General features: G+C 35.8%; 1 protein-coding gene across 1 annotated transcript; it reads left to right on the top strand.

Annotated features, from left to right (window-relative positions):
• Positions 1-311: 311 nt before the first annotated feature.
• Positions 312-19,047, top strand: LOC143915919 (proton channel OtopLc-like). Its single transcript, XM_077436739.1, has 8 exons — positions 312-459; positions 2,784-2,838; positions 3,104-3,221; positions 3,312-3,397; positions 8,306-8,514; positions 16,122-16,282; positions 16,373-16,538; positions 18,044-19,047. The coding sequence occupies exons 1-8, from the start codon at positions 312-314 to the stop codon at positions 19,045-19,047; spliced, it is 1,947 nt and encodes a 648-aa protein (XP_077292865.1).
• The last annotated feature ends 1,658 nt before the right edge of the window (positions 19,048-20,705 follow it).

Here is a 20,705-nt window from a genome sequence, read left to right as displayed (position 1 = left end):
AAAATACATTGGAAAACGCCATTCGGCGTTGGGTTAATATTGAAAAAAAGAAGACTTTGTGAAGAATCGACGTTAGCCTTACAAGTCTCACTTGATGAATTCAAATGTCTCTATGTCAAATGTGACGTGAGTCAAATGTGAAGTATACAAAGTTCAGGCTTTTTGTCAATTTAATGTTCGTTGAGAGTTATCATACACACACAAACACACACACACACACACACATAAGATAGTATCGCTGTAATATTAAAACAGGAACTTTGCTGTATTAATAGCTCAAATTGCGGGGTTATCACTTTTGCTATCTGTGAATGGGTTATGATCTTGGAGGAACGTTGATCATTTTTGTCGGTGCGACACATCTAGGGTGTCGAAAGTGTTCTGATGATGAATTGCTTCATTGGCGAGGCATTAAAAATGCATTAGAGACTTTCTGGAGCCTGGAGTCTGGCTTGGAATGTAATTAACGCCGAGAGCTCGGGTTAAAATTGCTGGAGTGCACTTTGAGAAATATTATATAAATTTAATGCAATATGACAGCTGTTAGGCGTGTTGCGTATACATATGTAAGTACGTATGTTTTTTGATTAATGATTCTGAAGTCGATGGGGTGTCCGGAATCTTGTTAAATCGGGGGCTGTTTGAAAAAACAATGTTTGAATTAATGGCCGAGATTATGTATTTTTTTGTTGGTATATTTGTATAACAATCTGGAGAGAAATCCGTTCATTCTTATGTATTCTACTGCATACATACATATGTACATGTTAAGATTTAAATCGGTTTTTGGGAGGGTTTGCAGCCCGGAATCAATTTAAATTTGAGAAATTTGGTATAGTCTTTCATTCAGCCAATTAAGTTATAGGAAAGGGTTGGAGCTAAAGGTCAAAAATCAATACAATTTTTTTTGCAAAATTTATTTTTTGCTTTTTTTTCTTACTTTCAACCATTTGTTAGTTGATATAAGATTTAATTAAAATTTCCGGAATGTTATTCTTACAGTATTTTGACCGCAATTTAAATTTTCTAATTAAGGCCCTTTTTCTCTTTACGCCACTGCTTAAATTAATACAAAAATTCTTAACCATTTACGCAATCTCTTAATTACACGGGTTGGCTATTACGATTTTCTTAAAAAAGCTATTTGGCATATTTAAAAATTTGCATAAAAACTTTCGTAATTCTATATGTACCTACATACATACATACATATATACCTATAATACTATGACTTGCAATTCTTAAATGAGCTAGGGAGATTTCCAGAAGAGAGCTTATGGATACAAATCTCGTTGTTCGATTCTCAAGATCTGGATAAATATCAAATCCAGATCGACCGCCTATTGTTGGAGTTTTTTATTTTATCAAATCTAATCGTTTTGACGTTTACAATAACACCGGCATCCCCTCTCTTTTGAAAATCTGGCCAGTCTGAATTACACTCTTATACGTCTTGTTTTTGCATTTGACGGTCATTTGTAATTACATGAAGAGACACCCATTTACAACAGTATATTAAGGAATACAGTGCCTTAGGATTCAGCGTGTCTGCGCCTTTACAGTGACTTGTGGTGGCCAAAATTTGGCCTTGGGGCGATGCTTTTCGCAAAAAATGGTCGACTGTTAACAACCATGCTTTTTTGCTCTCTTGCTTGGTAGATTAATGGAGTGGTCTATTTTTATTAAAAAAGCACAAGTCAATATCTAAGTCTAGTCATGGCACTATTATATGTATTGTCATATTCCAATGAAAGATTAAATAATTTTTCTTTTTTAAAAACTACTTGGTTAACTAACCAAGATTTCTTTATTATTATTAAAACATTACATTTATCTTATTGGTAGGATTGAATTATGGAAAATTTAAATGAGATACTTAGAACCGTTTCAATTTTTCAATTTTTCAGCCAGCAGCATAGCTCGGACGTTAAGCTTCTGCTTACCGTCAAGAAGGTGCCGGGTTCTATCCCTGAATGAAAATGAATTTTTCAGAGTATGCTGTTGGTCAGACCTGGATTTGTGACTCCAGGTTGATCGTTTCCTATCAGAGTTTGCCAATTTTCTCTGATTTCATTGTTGAAACGGTTCCCGGAAAAAAAAATTGCTAAAAATCCTTCCTACCTACTATGTCACCACTATTTGAAAAATTTGATTGATGTACAATAAAAATTTATGTACAATTCATAGATGTCTCGTTAATTTGCGAGTTTTTTCAGTGTCTCGCAATTCAACGACTTATAATAATTGTAAATAATTTGTAATTGGCCAGGAAGGCGCATTGGGATTTACCTGTAAGGCCTTCCTGGTATATATGTAAAATAAAAAAAAAATAAAAAAAAATTTAACTTTGCTTCACTATTTAACTTTGTTCTGCTGCTGATGTGTTGACTGCCACTCTCGGAGTCTCGATAGTGATAACTACCACTCTCGGAGTCTCGATGGTGATTACTAGTGGGCGGATCTACAGCGCGCCGTTTATTGTTTAATTGTTGTAAATGCTATTGTTCAATTGTTGTAAAAGGTTCGCCCAACCTTTTTTTTGTACTCTAGCTTTGTAAATAGAGCCAAACCGCCCCGATTCCTGGAAAAAGCAGTCTCTATCCGCAGTCTAGTGATGACTGTCACTCTCGGAGTCGATAGTGATGACTAACTTAAATTCCAACAGTAATGAGTTTATATACTCTTCTTTAAACCAATGAAGTGTTGAAGACACGTGTCGTACAATTTCGGTTAGTCAGTGCTTAAGGTGTGCTATAAATCAATGGTGTTACATATTAAATTAGGTGTGCCGCAAATCAGTGGTGCTACTTATTTAATTAGGTTTACCACAAATCAATGGTGTGTCTTATCCCTATTGGTTAGTCAACTACATTGATAAGCCAGGTACACAACACTGGGATAAGCGAGGTACATAGCACTGTCATTGATAAGTATGTTTATGAAAAAAATCTTAGAAGGAAATTATTTCAATATTCCATTGCTATTTAAAAGCTACATCGAGATATATAGTACTATTATGAAGGAATCAACCGGAAAACTGAAACTTTCAGCACAGCGTCTTTGCGCTGCAACGAAAGATAATTGATTTTGTCGCATTTTGCAGGGGAGACGCCCTCGCAGACACTCTCTCGGCTCTCTATGGGAAGCTGCTCGTCGTTATGGGAATCGCCTTTCCAATGGCTGAAGTCATATCCACATACATACCGCCTTCCTTCTACGAGGTTCGTATCGTCTGCTCAATAATACACCCTGCTACTTAAGCACATGTACCTATGTGTATTATATGTGTATCGTTTCGTGTGTTCTTTTAGGGCTTCTACTTGTACCTGTACATCGGCAGCATGGTGTTCCTTCTATACATGTATGCTGCACTATTGAGGGATCGTTCGAAAGCCCTGTCAGCTGCCAATAAAGCAAGTAAGTGATTGTTTGATGATTCGTTAAGGGGGAGGTGGCTCCATTTGACATCTCATTGTCTGTGTTTCATATAATTTTCATCTCTCGGTGTTATTTTAGGTGCTTATAACTTATTAAACTTATGATGATAGATTGATATTGATTATATTCATAGATTGATCCATCGAATGGTGATGTTATACATATGTTTAGCCAGCAGCATAGCTCGGTCGTTAAGCTTCTGCTTAGCGTCGCTTCTGCTTGAATATTGTAAATTTTAACACGAATAACGGACGACCAAAACTTCCACTTGTTAGTTTCCAGGTAATCAAGCAAAAGCCGTACAAATACGACATTTTTCTAAGGTAGGCTTTGAGGTACCTTTTCCAAAATTTCTTGATTCGAATTCGTTCAATTCAATCAAATTCCTCCAAGCTGAAAATTGCACCTCGCTCGTTCATCCTCCAATATTAGCACGGCAAACAAAATCATCTGGAGTGGAAGGGGTGGTTGTTCGCGGTCCCCGTCCCGTATGATTGACCGGGGCCCTTCCGACCCGAGTGAAACAACGGGCAAAAATCCGATTAGAATCGGGACGCAATTAATAGCAGCTTCCCTTATTCCCAGGGTGCCGAATGAGCACCCGAGTGCCATAAATAAACAACGGCGTAATTTATTCTGGAGTGCTCTTCTAGTGGCGGCACTTGAGCCCTTTCCAACCCCCGAATGGATGACCGCCCTTCGGCCGAAAGTATTGTACGGCAATGCTGCCATTAATTTCAGCGAAACCACTCCGTCGTACATAAATCAAAATGGTTAGACGAGACTGGCTCTCGAACGAGATGCAAATTCGCCTTTGTCTACTTGGCCGTTGGCGTAATTGCATATTCGGATCTGACGAGACGAAGTAAACTGCAGATGTAGCCGCTCATTCTACGGGAAAACTTGGCGGGAAATTTAATTTTCCCATATTGTCTTACCTCTTCTTAAAGTTGCATATGTACTCCGTCTCAAGAGGAGATGCTTAATCGCATCGTAAATTTTTCAGGCTTCTGTTTAATTGAATTTTGTGGAGAGTGGTATTTCTTCTGTATCTTGCTATTTTCTTCTGGACGAGGAATGGAAATTAACAATTACTAGAATGTACTCCGTCAACTAACAGTTCGTTGGTTCACTTTTTACATACCTCCTTTACGTTTCACTTACGATAACAATTCAAGAAAAAGTTTGCCTCTTATCCGATCGTTTTCATACTTCATATTTCCATTTTTCTCATTTTGGTCATCAATATAAGTAAATGGATCCTCCTCCATTACGATGGTGCAAAAATATCGTGTAAGACGCGTTTGATATCTGCCCGGCGAGATAGTCGTTGACGTTTATCCATCGTTTGTTTATTAGTTTTAAACATAGATGGCGGTAGTAAAATAAAATTATTGTTTTTATTCAAAATAATAATTTTATATAAAAATTATATAAGAGGTTTATTTTTTTATCGTATACTCATTACTATGGAATCATATCATCTTTTTAATAAAAAAAAAACAACAACACTATTTCGCAAGTTTTCCGAAATTCGGTAGAGGTTATGAAAGAATTCCTCTGATGAAGCATCTTATTTTAGTAACATTTCAAATTATGAACCACTTACTCTAAGCATTCAAGTTTTTTTAATGAGTTTAAAAATGCCGGTTGATATGATATCAATGGTATGATATAATACTTATAACCTATAAGAGTTCAAAAATATGAGCTCAATATACATATATGTATATCACTTTTTACTGTGGTTCACTTTTTATCGAGTGCTCGAATGTACTACATCATGCTACTAGTAGTCAAATAGATTCGACATATTCTATCAATTTTTTAAATCATATTCAAATAGTGGTGGCATAGTTTTTGTCAATTTCACGAGGAACCGTTTCGAGTTTGTGAGACATTTATGAACAAATTTGTAGCATTTACATAAAAAATGTACATAAAATGAATTCAAAAACTTAAAAAAATGAGGACACCTATACGGGGAGGTACCAATTCCGGTCAACTTAAAAATTTGAAAAAAATTCACGTCGTGTCCATAAGAATTTCAGTAATTGATACTAAGTTTCAGTTTGATAGGACAAACGGTGTTCAAAAAATCCCCAAAATACACAGACACACACATTTTTTCTAGATCATGAAAACGTGATCAGTAATGGTTTCTAAGTTCGAATCAGTCAAAATCTCGAGTTCGAATTTTCGCATGATCGCAAAACTTCATCTATTGTTACTACGTACATAGATAAAATAAAAATTAACAAAATGGTGTGATGTTCCACAAGTATTTGAAATATATAATAGCCGATCGCAAATTGTTTGGACTCGTTTGTGAACTTTCCCTTAATGAACGCCCGGATTCATTATCATATTTTTAAATATGCAAATACTTTTTTCGATTAAACGAAATTTAGAAATTTGCTCTTGAGAGGAATTTACGTTTTAAGGACCTTTGACAGTTTCCAGAGTTCGCAATTGGCTCCCGTGGGACGACGACGTCCCGTTATAAATCTAATTGTGAATTGAACGTAATTTCGGTCTCGCGAATCCCACGTCGTTTGTTATTCGAAGTGCCAATAACCGAGTTTGTTTTCAATTTCCACCTCTGGCTCTTTTATCGTCGGGATTCCTGGGACCTGACGAGGATTCCTGCCGGATATGAGATGGTAAATTATGTTTATTATCGGAAAAGCCAGGAGGAGACGGCTCTCCGGCGACTGCATTTCCTTATAGCGCGGAAATTTCCCCCTGAAGTGATTATCGATCCTATAGATGGAAATATTACACACGTATATGTATGTAATATCTAGATAATATAACTGAGATGTAATTCGATTTCTCTAAGTGCACATATGTGTGAAAACCTTTTATATATTATTACTTACATATATATTGGTGCTGGATATACATAGGTGCAAGAAATTCCTTACTTTGTATTTTATTATTTGATATTTTTACTAGATCTGCTTTAATTATAATGCTAATGTTTTTTTTATGATTATGTATAAATGTATTTTGTCAGTGTATGTATATATTTATATTTTTTTCATCTCTCTGTATTTTTTCGACCAATGTGACGCATTAGGGACTCCTGTAATGCCACAATAGTCTAAACTTAATCTTAAATAAATAAATCTACACTCCGTGCGAAGCGAAGCGCACCACTGGCTGTAAAATGAATTTTGATATTTTTAAAAGGCGATGAGTGGAATATTTAAAAGGCAGGCATAATCAAATTGGCGAACCTAAATACGCTGAATAACTTGAGATTAGCCAGAGAGATAGGAAAGGAGATGCCACTTTTACTGGAACTGTTACAATGAAAATCAGAAAAATTGGCCAACTCTGATAAGAAACGATCGACCTAAAGTGATAAACCGCGGTCTGGCCAGCAGCGGGACTCTAGTGGGACTCGATCCCGTGACCACTCTGCTCGAAAGCATAATATGCTAACCATTAGTCCACGCCGTTGGTTATACATTTTTTTCCGTGCTATTATGAGTTTGTTTGGCTAGTTTTATATACCACCACGTTTATAAAAATTGAATTTCCTTCTGATTTTTTTTTCAATTTAAGCGTAGGTTCTATCTCGAGAGGTAATAGGATTTCATTTTTCATGAACTAAATATTTTATTTATTTTTAGAAAATTTAAGGTAGGGGATGCAACATATGTATGTATGTACATATAAGCAGTTAAGTTTCATAAGTCCACTTTTATTTATTTATTTAATTTATTTATTGAAAACAGGCCTCAGATGTAAAAATTTATAAAAATAAATAATAAATATAACAAAATAACATCTGAGCCCAATTATATATTTTTACATAATATATTTAGTACATATAGACAAACAAATGAAAAAGAAAAGAATAAAAACTAAAATGTGACTAAAAAGGACAATGCGTAATTAATTTCCAATCCATTTCTCTTCATTTAGAGAAATATCTCGCAAAACATTAAATATAATAATTTGTGTTTAACAATATTTAAAAATACTGGTGGCCTGTAATAAATTTATTCTGCCTTTCCGAGATTCTGTACAAATCGAATTAAAAGTAGTGATGACAATTTGTGAATTAAGTCAAAAAGAAATAGTGTTTTTGGAACTGAAAATTGGATTTCTGCCACTGTCAAATGTTATGGTTCATATGTACGAGTATATTTTCATTTTTTTTTTATAATCTTTGTAAAAATCTGTTATTGGACTCGGATGTTACATATATTATATATTTACTATTTGTTTTTTATACATATCTACATCCTGTTGTCTGTTGATTTTTCAATAAATAAAATAAAAATATTCCAATTATAATATCCACTTCCATTCGATTTTGTATAGTTGTTAAATTCGAATATTTATAAGTAAATCTCATTATCGAAAACAAACAGAATTTACTCCAAAACGTTAACTTTGTCGTCGCTTATCTACTTACTTGTACTTAGGTACGCTCTAACTGAATTTTCGTCCTTTTAATTCCAAACTTGCGAAGGAAAAAAGTCCTGAATTAATTTCAACTTAACTTTGAGCAAAACTTCGATCTGTTCCGTTTGTATAATATTATCAGCAGCTGTTGCCGATTTCCTTCTAGTTATTTTTTTCGTTTTGAAAAATAAAAAAAAATTACAACGTTAGACTAGACCAACTATTGTAAGTGGGGAAAACTTTTCCCCACACCCTCGTTCGCAAACTCTCCCCATTCCTAATGTCTACTCAGCTCGAAGACGGATTAAGATCTTTCACATAACGAGAGACCCACTCGAATCTATCGACATCCGAGCCACCGAAACACCCCTTCGTCATAAATCATTTTTATTATTTTTCTGACAATATAAATCAACGAGTGACGCCGCAAATTGATTTCAGAAAGTCGCTCCATACCAACTCCGCCCCGATCTTCGACGTCGGACTCTGGAGACGAGTCTGAAACATCTCGAAAACAGACCGACACTGAAATGTCCACGGCCACCGATTCCCACTATCAAACTGGAGGAAAGAGGATGTCCTTAGGATTCGCTTATGTCGTGGGACGTAAGCAGTACCACTACGGAAGCTTTTATCTAAGAATGGGTGCTGTGGGTAAGTGCTTTCTTTTTTATATTGTATCTTTTCATTGTAGTATTAAAGGTGGATACTGACGGGGAGATTCATCAAGGAAGGTCTCTTATAGGAATATGTTGGATTTTTTTTTCTAAATACTTTCATTATTGCATTTATTTAATCTATGTATATGTATATATGTATATAAATCAATGTTTGTCTGATGTATATTTATTTAATTTATTATTTATAATAATAATAACAATAAAATGACCAGTGTGACCTGACAGGTTGCCCCAAACCGTCACACCAGTTTAACAAAGCAAAATAAAGAAAAAAACAAAATAAAAACAATAAAAATTCCAATCATCCATCTCAGTCAAATAGTCTCGTGTTGAATCTCAAGAAACTAACCAGATCATCAACATGACAATTGAACGTGTCAAAATGCTCATCAATCACATTAAGGAACCGGATAGCCTTTACAAGAGAGGAGTACATATAAAGCAGACGTTTTCGCAGGAATAGGTTGGAAAAGTAAATGATGACGCAAAGCTCTACCGCATTCAGGCGCCGAAAATTTAAATTCCAATAAAATCGAAGTGTTGTCGATTCTTCCCTTTAATACTCCAAAGAAATATTCAGAAATGGCAATAATTCTTCTCGAAGATAGTGAGTCAAAGCCTAGCATACCTTGTAAAAAGGCAGTGGGAAATATTTATTTATATTTCTTCATATAAAGGCATCTAAGAAATTTGTTTGAACTCTTTCTATCAAGAGAGAGATAATTTAATTTCAGTGGGACTCCAAATTACAGACCCAAACTCGAATATGCTCCGGACAAGCGAACAATATTAACACCATTATACTTGGATCTTGGAAGTAGTGAGTATTGCGCAAAACAAATCCAAGCATTTTGGTAGCCCTACAGGACATATCATAAATATGAGTCGAAAATTTGAAGTCACTCCTACACAGATACAATGATATTTAAGCCTTGTGTATGTACAATGATATTTAAATTATAAGTAAGATTGCATTTAACTATAAAATTTTGGGGTCCCCTGCGAAACATCAATTCTCGTTAAATGAACTTTCCGTTTCTATACTTGTTTTTTCGGCTCGATACTAGAATCATAATTGTCATCCCAGAAAAATTTTCCAATATCTCTACTATGTTACGACTTATCTTAACTTTTAATTCAATATCTATATATACTCGTATATATATATATATATATATAAATGAATGTCTGTGTGCGTGTGTGTGTCTCGAATAGGCCACTGAACTGATTACGATGGAACTTTCAGGATGTGTTAAATGCATGTCCGGGAAGATTACTGTAAAAAAACGGGAACGGAAACGGAAAAAACGGTGTCATTGCAACGCAATAATTTTAAATGTGTCTGCCTGCGTTTTTCCGACAAATGGGAACGGGATCGAGAATTTTATCACTGGACCACATATTGTTCATCGAAGAAAAAAGTCCTTCGGCAGATGCATATGTTCCTGGTAAACAAAAGCAATATTTTATGGTGCGTACAAATTAAGCCAACGAAGACAAACTTAGTTGGGACAGTAGCGTACAAAATATCGAAATAAAAATTAAATTAAATATCAAAATTAAAACTAATATTATTATATTAAAATTAAATTCAAATATCAAAATTAAAATTAAAATTAAATATTGAAAGTTAGAACAGAACATACACAATTTAAATAAATTTTCGAGATTGAGCTAAAAGTCGATCATCAATAATCATATACAGGTAGCGCTTCCATTCGTGAAAATTTCCATTTCGAGCCCTGTTATAGCTATATATGTATAAAACAGACTCATTGTTTAATAGTGTATTGAATTAAATATTGCTTATACTGATGAGCATACATTTTAACCAGGACAGATAAGTTGGTCTTTGATAATCCGCTTTGATATACAATTTGTGCGCAGAAAAATCTGTATGTGAATGCTTACATTAAGATCATATTACATATTTGAGGTTGTCTGTTGTGGCCTTTTTTCGCGCACGTTTCTTCTTTATCCGGGTTGAAGGTCTTTTTCCGTATCTTTTGAAGATTACGCTTCGTATAGATTTCAATTTATCACTTCGCTTCTGTGAATTTTCCGCTTCTATGCTCGCTGAAGTTTCCTCGCCTAAAAATTTTACTTCGGAAGAAAAACTTGCTCGGAATTCATCAGCGATTCCTTCCTTGGAAGCAACGAGACGGAAACACGGAAACTTTACCCCCTTTTAATTTTTACTTTATTTTGCATAGTAAATCGACGAGAATCCATTTACTGTGACATATTTTATGAAATTGAGGTATGAATACCGTCGAATGAAATTAACAACCATTTTCACGACTAAGGTAGAGCTCATTTTCTTACATTCAAATGATTACGACAATTCCTGTTTATTATCTATTATATTAAATATTTAAAATATAACATAAAAATTGACTTATCATTTAAATAAATTTTATATAATAATAGCAAAACTAACTCTAAAGGCGCAAACACACTGAATCGTATGGTATGGGCGCGCTATTGGCCGAAATGCTGCACATCAAAGTGGTGCACGTGTTACTACATATGTATGTATATATATATATATATATAATATATGTACCATCATCATTATCATTTTGAGTCATTCACCATCCAATGCTGAATGAAGGCCTTTCCAACACCCTTCCATTTGTCTCTTTTGGTCAACTCTCATCCATCTCTTGGTGTCTAACATAGGGACTAGCGGATTGTTTTAGCACAGCAAAGCAAGTATTAATGAATACTTATTATGATAAATTCATATATGCTAGTTAAATATATCATCATCGTCTACAGCCATTCGCCATCCACTGCTGGATGAAAGCCTCTCCAACACGCTTCCATTTGTCTCTTTTGGTCAACTCCATCTCACCCCATACATTTTCCTAACTTCGTCTATCCATCTTCCTTTCGGTCTTCCTTTTACATTCTCTCAGGTATCATTATAGAACTTATTTTGTCCACCATTCGTCTATTCTTCTAACAACCACGTGACCCACCCATTGCAATTTCAATCTCTTCACTATATCCACTACCCTTGTCTTACTTCTCACAATAGTAAGGTATGTATTTTGAGATGACTGTCTTCTTGAGAAAGAAAATCTATTTCATCCACCTATATTCCCTGCCGCTTTACATTCTATAGGGTACCATTTCTGCACTTCTTTTGTCCACCTTTCGTCCATTCTTCATTGAAATTTCAATCGCTTCACTATATCCACTACCCTTGTCATACTTCTCACCCGCTTATTCCGTTTCCTCTCTCTCCTCGTTATGCCGAGCATACAGCGTTCCATACTCTTTTGAGATAAAATTATATTTGTTTATTTCATTCGCTATGCAAATCTACAGTTATCAATAAAGAGCGGACCAACTTTGCGCCGTTCTTTGTTAATTGTTCGCCGTGCATTGTTCATTTTTATGATGAACCTTTTTTATGCTCTTTAGCTTTGTACTGTGCCCTGTTTCCTGGAAAATAGACCCAAAATGTCCTATTTCCTGGAAAAAGCACGCTTCCGGTCCTATCTCTAGTTATCAATTTGGAATTTGTCATAATCAAAGATCGGCGTTCGGAAGATGCTTTTCAAACAAAAAATGGTTGTCTATTGTCTAAAAACTATTGTCAATTTCTTAGATAAACCATACTTTTTTGCTCTCTCGCTTTGAACACTAATGGTCTATTTGAAAAGCACCCAGCCAACGCCTACCTCTATTTATAATGTCTCTTGGTTCCCGGAAGAATGCACTAAATTGCACTGAATAGTGGCGCAGTTTTGAGAAATCCTAATTTTCAAAGGCGCTCAAGAAGAACTTACGCAATAGAATTAAAAAAAGGGGGTTTGCACCCTGGGATAATATACAAATACCCCTTGACGCTTTTTTGTGGAATTCTATTGTGCTAGTTCTTCTTGAGTATCTTTGAAAGTTTGGATGTATCGAGAGTGCGGCTCTCTTGAGTGCATTTATCCGATCACCATGTCTCCATAGTAGTGTAATTTAGACCGTTTTAGGAATGGTTCAGAAAAAGTTACATTTTCCAACTCACATGCACCCGAGCAACGCTGGGAAATTCGACTATTATATACCTACAATATATGTATGTATTTGGAAACGTGGCATAACCAATAGTGCCCAAGAGGATTAGAAACGGCAGAAAAGATTTTTATATTTTGTGAAACCGATTTTGTACGGAATCGTCTCAACATATGAAAGAAATCTTACAATAAACTATCTTGTCTGTTCAATGCTAGTGAAGCAATTTAGTACATATAAACGAACAGACATTGAAAAATAAATTTTAATGTACGAAACGAATTACACCTTATAATATATCACTTCGGCGTTGAAACGAGTCTCCTGAGGATACCCGTGGGCTTACATCCTGGTTTAGTCCTGGTCTTACACACGTGCACGATCCCTAGAAGGCTTTAACTGTCGTTTCTCGTCCGATTCCGATTTTGTGCACGACCGTCATTAAGGCAAGGACTGGCAGTAATGGCGGATTTTGTCCGTTCATTAGTTCTACTATGCTGCATCCCCAAACGAGTCCAATTATTTAACTGGGGGGCATTCAACCTTTTTACTCCGGATTCCGTTTTGGTCTCATTTTTCCCCGATACCGATGTGCGATTCACTTAAGGGAAAACTGGGTGGTGGGGTGTGGGGGGGGGGGGGGGAGGGGTTGATCTTTTGGACCACTTGTGTGGGTAATGCTCCAAACTGTTTTATTATATTTCGGTTTGTTGAAGCTCTAATTAATATTACGGTTCGGGCGAGTGTGGCTATGCAAGTACCAGGTTTCCCCCAGACGATAATAAATACTCGTACTACGAAATAAAAATAAACAGTGCAATACCCCAAAAGTAGGAGCGTGATGTGATAATTTATCGTGGGCATTTGTCTTTGTTTAAGATACAACTTTTACTGTTTGCTTTTCTGTATAGGTCTTGAATTGTATCTACTCGGGTTTAGAATGCTTCTTTTTGTTTTTGCTCCTTTTCAAAAGTGTTATATTGATTATTTAGAAGTGAAGCTTGACTTGGAATGTTGCATTATAATATACTAGTGGTTTTACCCGGTTTCGCTCGGTATTTGTAATATAAACCACTTCAACTTGGCTAATCTAATAGTAAACATTTGTTGTTTTATTAAATTTATTTGAATCTGGAACTGAAACAGGAATCCGGATGCGGAATTGAAACAGGAATTGGGATCCGGAACTGAAAAGGGAATCCTGATTCGGAACTAAAATAGGAATCGGAATAGAACATTGGAACTGAAATTGAAATCAAAATTAGAATCGAAATCGATATCGTCGTCTTAGAAAATCAAATTTTTTCGATAACGTCACGAATTCTACGAGCTAAAACTTACACACAAAGTCTCTTTCAAAATAATATATTTACTAGTTGTTTTATCCGGCTTCGCTCAGTATTTGTAATATAAACAGCTTAAACATGGCGAATCTAATAGCAAATATTCATTTGTTTTTTTATTAAATTTATTTGAATCGAAAAAAATATAATATTCAACCAAATTAAATTGTCATGGAAACTTGGTTTTGTTTACGAAGTTCCCAACCAAATATATTTACATACATATGTACATATATAAATACTACATACTTACATACAAACTCTCTTTCGAAATTATATATTAGATTAGATTAGATATAAAAATGGCAGGGATGTATGTGAGTATGTAAGTATGTAAGTATGTTTTTTTTTTTTTTTTAAGTTATTTGCAATCGAGCCGTCGGTCATAAGCAGATTTTATAACAATTTAATTTATCAGAAGATTTGGCAATTCATTGATTGCCAACTTTTTATCCATTACTCGAGCACTCTGCGGCGCTTTAGTCTAGTGTCTTTTGCACTAGACTTTATAAGAGCTTTTGCCAGCTCGTTTGAGTGGGTTTCGAGTCTACGCTTGTAGTTTTTTGTATAACTTTCTATTTCCGTTTTAATTGTTGGTATAGATACATGTTGATGAATTTCAGTGTTTCTCGCAAACCATGGGGCATTTGTTATTATTCTAAGGGCTTTATTTTGGAATCGTTGTAAGATTTCCACGTTAGAGTTACTACTCGTTGCCCATAGTTGGATACCATATGTCCAGACTGGCTTTAGGATATATGTAAGTATGTAATTATGTAATGTGGTAAGTGCATCGACAAGAATGGAAATTAAAAAAAAAAACAAATTTTAGAATTATTAAGAGTTATTATATCAGTTTCGATTCTTTATCTTAATTCTGATATCGATTCCTTCCCAAAACCACCGGTCAAAATTTCAATTAGCAAAACACTATTAGACATGTATAGCCAGCAGTATAGATCGGTGGTTGTATTAATGCTAACCACCGAGAGGTCCTAGAGTTCAAACCCTGGGGTGATCTCAATTGAAGAGTGTATTTCTGCAGTGTCTCGTAATTCAGAGTTTTCAGTGTCTTGTAATTCAGCGACTTGTGTAATAAAAATGCTACATTGTTTTTAATTAGCCAGGAAGGCGCATTGGAGTTTACCTGTTAGGCTTTCATGGTATATACATATGTATATATTAAAATAAAATAATTCAATTGTCCAAAAATCTCATCAAATGCTTTTTATACAGGAATATAGTATATTTTATTTTATTTTATTGTAAAAAAAATCAATACCACAGAGACTTGACAGGTTGCCCCAAAGCTTCAATGTGATTATAATACAAATAATAAAAATCATAAAAATTATAAAAAAAAACATCATAAAAAAATAATAAAAATCATAAATAAAAAAAACATAAAAAAATAATAAAAATCAAGTAAGAAATATGTACACAAAATAAAAACAAAGAAATAAGATTGAAAAATTTATATCGTGCTATTTAGTATGTGTTCCACCAACTCAACATAACTGGCATCGAAGAGGTCCAAGTAATGTGCCAGTAAGTTAAGGAGTCGAACAGCTCTCGAGAGGGGGGAGTTCATGAGCACGTTTGATTTAGCCCTAATTGGCAAAAATATATCATGTTTTCTTAAAACTCTATGATTTTCCGGGGCCCAGAATTTTAGTTTCTCCAGGATAGTGGGATTGTGAATCTCTCCTCTAAGTAATTTTACGAAATGTTTCCCAAGAAATAAATCTCTTCTCTTTGCCAGGGAGTTGAAACCCAAAGATCCCAAGACAAAGGCACTAGGGAACAGATATGGATAAAATCCAAATGTCTTCAGATATAAAAATCTAAGGAATTTCCTTTGGACTCGTTCCAACATTAGAGAGTAACGAAGTTGATAGGGAGACCATATAATGGAACCAAACTCTAGCACACTGCGAACTAATGTACAATATAAGAGACGAATGGCAGTGAGCCCTAGTTCGGACGAATTACGGATTACGAATCCAAGGATTTTTTTTGCCCTATCACAGCTATTCTCAATGTGGATGTTGAAACTCCAACTATTTTCGAAGACTATTCCCAGATCAGATATAAATAATTCTCTCTGAAGAAGAGAATCATGAAATTTATACGGATATTTAATATATGTTCCTTCTCTCTATAATATAGAGTCTGTATGCTTACCAAAATTATGTCTTAATTATTATTGTTTTGTTTTCAGCATTCGGCATTGGTTCGATGATATATTCAGGATTGGAGTTCGGTCAATATTTTGAATTGGAACCTGATACCAATTGTCACAACGTTCTGTTGGCGCTCACTCCGGCTACACGTATGGCATTCATCTTCATCCAAATGTACTTCATCTTCCTCAACAATGAGGTAAATATCACGGTATTTTTGCACAGAATTCATAAATACGTTTGACATTATTTGAACAACTTTTTATTCGTATTCAATTTCACTTTACAGCAAATGAAAGTGTACAAACATAAAGTGGTAGCCCGCTTCGGACTCATGCACATGGTCGGCACTAATCTATCCGTGTGGTTAAATGTATTGATACAAGAAACTAAACATGAAATCCTCACGTTTTACAATCCGGAGAATAATACTTTAGGAATATCGCACAGAATTGGTAAATACATACAATTATTAAACACATACGCAAAACAAGTATGAATTATTTTAATAGACTTATTACAATAATTCATACTTAATTAATAGAATTATTACAATGGACTATGTAGTTGATTATTGTTTGGCCTTAACAACCAGAAAATATATACAGCATATTCCAAGATAGCCAAAATAGCCAATGTGATATTATATGTATACGTACATGTTAGTAATGCTCCCGAGAAGGTTTTAAACCTACATATGTACATATATGCAAGAACATTATCATATGATAGCCACTATTATTGGCATTAACATCATGTTATTATATGCTCAGGCGACGCCAAGTATGTTCGCTAGTTACAAATAATGTTAATATGACTAATTTTATTGGGATGTTTAGCCTTACCATTGTTGCAAAGCACTAAACTTTCTAAATTTAATATAAATTTTAGCCACAGCGTATTGCACTGGTATAGCTATTGTATGTATATCAGTAGAGAGGTTGTGGGTTCAAGTACCGGCCAAATATGCTGCTGGCGAGATCTTGCATTTATTAAAACACAGATCGACCGTCTCCTGTTAGAATTTTCCGATTTTTCAAGCTTAATCGTTGTGATGGGTCTAATAAATTGGTATATTACCACTCAGCTTTTCACAAATTCGAGTTATTAGCATCTTGAATTTATTGAATCTTGTATATACTACAGGTCTGTTACTGAGAGTTGGCGCGTTCTCATACTCACACAGAAGCACGTGAAAGGGACAGAGCGTCTTTTTTATTATTGAATACAGTGTGACAGTATGCTATACACGTATTCACCGACACAACACAAGCGCATTTGGTCGCGCCAACTCTCAGTAACAGACCTGTACCTGCGAGATGTATTTCTCACAAATTTTCTGTATATCAAAATTTTGGTCGTCCATAGATGTCTATTGTATTCTATGTACTGTTATGTTTGAAAAATTGTTAGTACTTATATATGTATGTACAAAAATAATCTAAAAATATGTGTCGCCTTGGGGGTAATGCCTGTCTTGGCACATATGATATATGTACATACATATGTATGTATTATATATAATGAAATAAAATCAGAAGATGATATAAGCTTCTAAAAAGCTTCCTAACTGCTATAACCACTAAAAAAATGGTTTGGTGATTAGATCCGAAATGTGAATCGCTACCAGGATAACCGCCGCTACGAAAATCGCTCGCGTGGATCTGCTGTCGCACGAAAATTCATCGCACATGAAAATTTCCGTACAGAAAACTGCCTAAATCTCGTATAAAAAAGCATTTGTTGAGCAATATTTGGGCAGTTTTCTGTACGGCAATTTTCCTGTGGCAGGAAACCCGCGTGAGCGATTTTCGTAGCGGCGGTTATGTAAAGTAATTCCACTTAAGCCAACATCTTATGACAAACATGAAATTATATAAGTACTTTACAGCACTTGTTGAGTTACATATTTATGTGGATTTTAAAATGTGATATTTATTTTTCCGTTGAATATTTCCAGCACTGAAGAACACATTCAGCATATTGGCGACTCCGGTACCGTCAGATCATCCGGCGGCTGCTCATCTGAGAGTCGCCCGAGGTCTCAAAGGTCCTCATCACATCTTCGAGTGCCGGAGAACGAACATAATGGGCACGCTCGTCCAAGACGCATCGCCGTTCCTTTTCCCGTGCACAATAGAATACTCACTGATCTGCGCCGCTATCCTCTACGTCATGTGGAAGAACATATCCAAATTCCCGAAGAAGAACATGGCCGCCGCGCTGAGCAAGCTGAAGCTGGATGGCCACGACTACAAGCGATCGCCCCACTTGTATTCGGTGGACTGTGCCCGAGCGCACAAGGGTCTATTCGTTGGCATACTCATACTAGTATTGACGATCATATCCCTCATATTGTTTTTCGTTCTGATATCGAGACAGGAGTTTGTGAATTTAGCTGTGATAGAAGTTAATATTTGTGAGTTGACGCTGTACGCCATGACGACGCTGGCCACGCTCATCGGAATGGTCCAGGTGCGGCATCTGAGATACGACGGCAACAGAAACCTGGAATTGGACAACATCCTCTTGATCGGCGCTCAAACCGGCATGTTCATCTACAGCACCTTCACCATAATAGGGGGCCATTTCACCATAGAAAAGAACACCATTCTAGTGTTGATAACGGCGCTGTCGTCGCTGATCCAAACTACATGCCAGACTATGTTCATCTTGGACGCTAGCAAACGGTCTGTTTCGACTCCAGATCAGATCAGAAGGAAGCCCGGGAGGGAGATTGTCACCTTTCTGCTGGTTACCAATCTTGCCATGTGGGCTATCAACACTTTGGAGAAGAGCAGGGCAGAGTCTCATCCGATCCAGTTGCACTTCTACGGCCTGTGGGCTTGGACTATAATCACACACGTGTCAATGCCGCTGGCCATCTTCTACAGGTTCCACTCCACGGTGTGCCTGTGCGAAATTTGGAAGAGAGCGTATAAAATGAAACCGACGTACATGTAGCAATCAAAACGGAGGTATTGAGCGATTATGTATATTGTAATGATATGCGGGTAAATGAGAAGCCTATTTGCTTTCGAGAGCAATTCGATGTTGTTAAGTTGTACGCTCGTTGTTTTATTGAAATTATTATTTTGTACGATTGCCGAGACGAGGCCGTCCTTATTTTTAAATGGAAAAGTTGCTCTGAAGTTTCAAGAAGTGCTACATAAATATGAAGTTGATATAATGGTTGTACTCAATACTCAATAGTTGTTTCCAGTTGGCTTTAATTGAATGTTCTTTTAGTGCTTAAACCAACAGAAGTCAGTACACTCAATTCGATTTCGTCAATTATTTAGTTGAATATTCATATAGCTGTTGACTTTAGTGGCTGTTATTAAAGTTTAAACTACTATTCTCCACCCAAATGGGACTCTAGACTAGTGATTGCCAACTAGAATTTACAAGTTTTCTTGTCACACTTTATATTCAAAGGTGAATAAATAACCAGCAATAAAGAGTTGTTTGCGATTTTAAGAAATATTTCAAGGATTCTTCTAAATAACAAGAGGATGAGCTCACTGCCCGAATTCCCATCACTTCTTCTACTTCTTAATGTCCTATTCGCATCCGGACGGTGGCGACCACCTCGTCGATTATTTGCAGATATCCGCATCGGTCTTCAGCGGCTCGGAACAGCTCTTCGGCGCTCATATCGGTCCGCATGCGCATGTTTCGAAGCCAAGACAACTTCTTCCAACAAGTTCCCTGCCTCTCCCTACCATGCAGAGGACAGCTTCATTTGATGTCCACTTTTGTGGTCCAGGGGATCTTCAGCATACGCCATACAGCATATCCACATCTCAAAAGCTTCGATGCGGCTGATCATCCTGGTCTTCAGAGTCCACGTTTCACATCCATGTAGCAACACTGTCCAGACGTAGATCTTCGCGAATCTCAAACGCGTTCGAAGATTGAGATGCTTGTTTGTAAACGCTGTTCTAGCCATCTCGATGCGGATTCTTAGATCATAGATCTAAGATCTAAATCCCATCACAAGTTGGATCTGAGTTCGATGATTTTATCTGGCTGTTCAATTCGTACAAAATCAATTCATTGTCTATTTACAGTTTTCATTATTCTTGCCGAATAGCTACTGGAAAATCACTGAAAGATACTTCATTAACACTTGCCTTACTGTGCTGAAAAAATCCGCTAGCCACTGCGTCCAGTTATTAATGTGTATTTTAAGCTAAAATAATGCAAATTCTGCATGATTCATTATTGTAATTAGCTATAAAAATCGTTTTATCGTGTATTAAACGTCGAATAATGTAAAATAAGTGCAGGCAATGAATGGAAAATCGGCTGAAATAGAGTCGTCATTCCATATCATTCCATGGCGGATAATCGTCATTCCATGGCGGATATCATTCACTCATTGACTGTTGAGCGCAGCATACTGAATGCCCTCTCTCTCTTTCACCGCTGTAAGAAATAATTATTTCTGTTGATATTGATCAATGTTTTCATTTCGTAATGACATAATTCGATCGTAGAGGTTTTTATTAGGTATACATAAAATATGTAGTCCCTGCATTCAGTAGATTAGTAGAAATTAAATAAAATATAAGTCCTGGTCACTCGATATCCATCACAGTGCGGTAAGTGTTAAATGG

This window comes from Arctopsyche grandis, chromosome 8 (assembly GCF_051622035.1).
Source record: "Arctopsyche grandis isolate Sample6627 chromosome 8, ASM5162203v2, whole genome shotgun sequence".
Lineage (NCBI taxonomy): Eukaryota > Metazoa > Arthropoda > Insecta > Trichoptera > Hydropsychidae > Arctopsyche > Arctopsyche grandis.
This window is presented reverse-complemented; position numbering and strand designations above follow the sequence as displayed.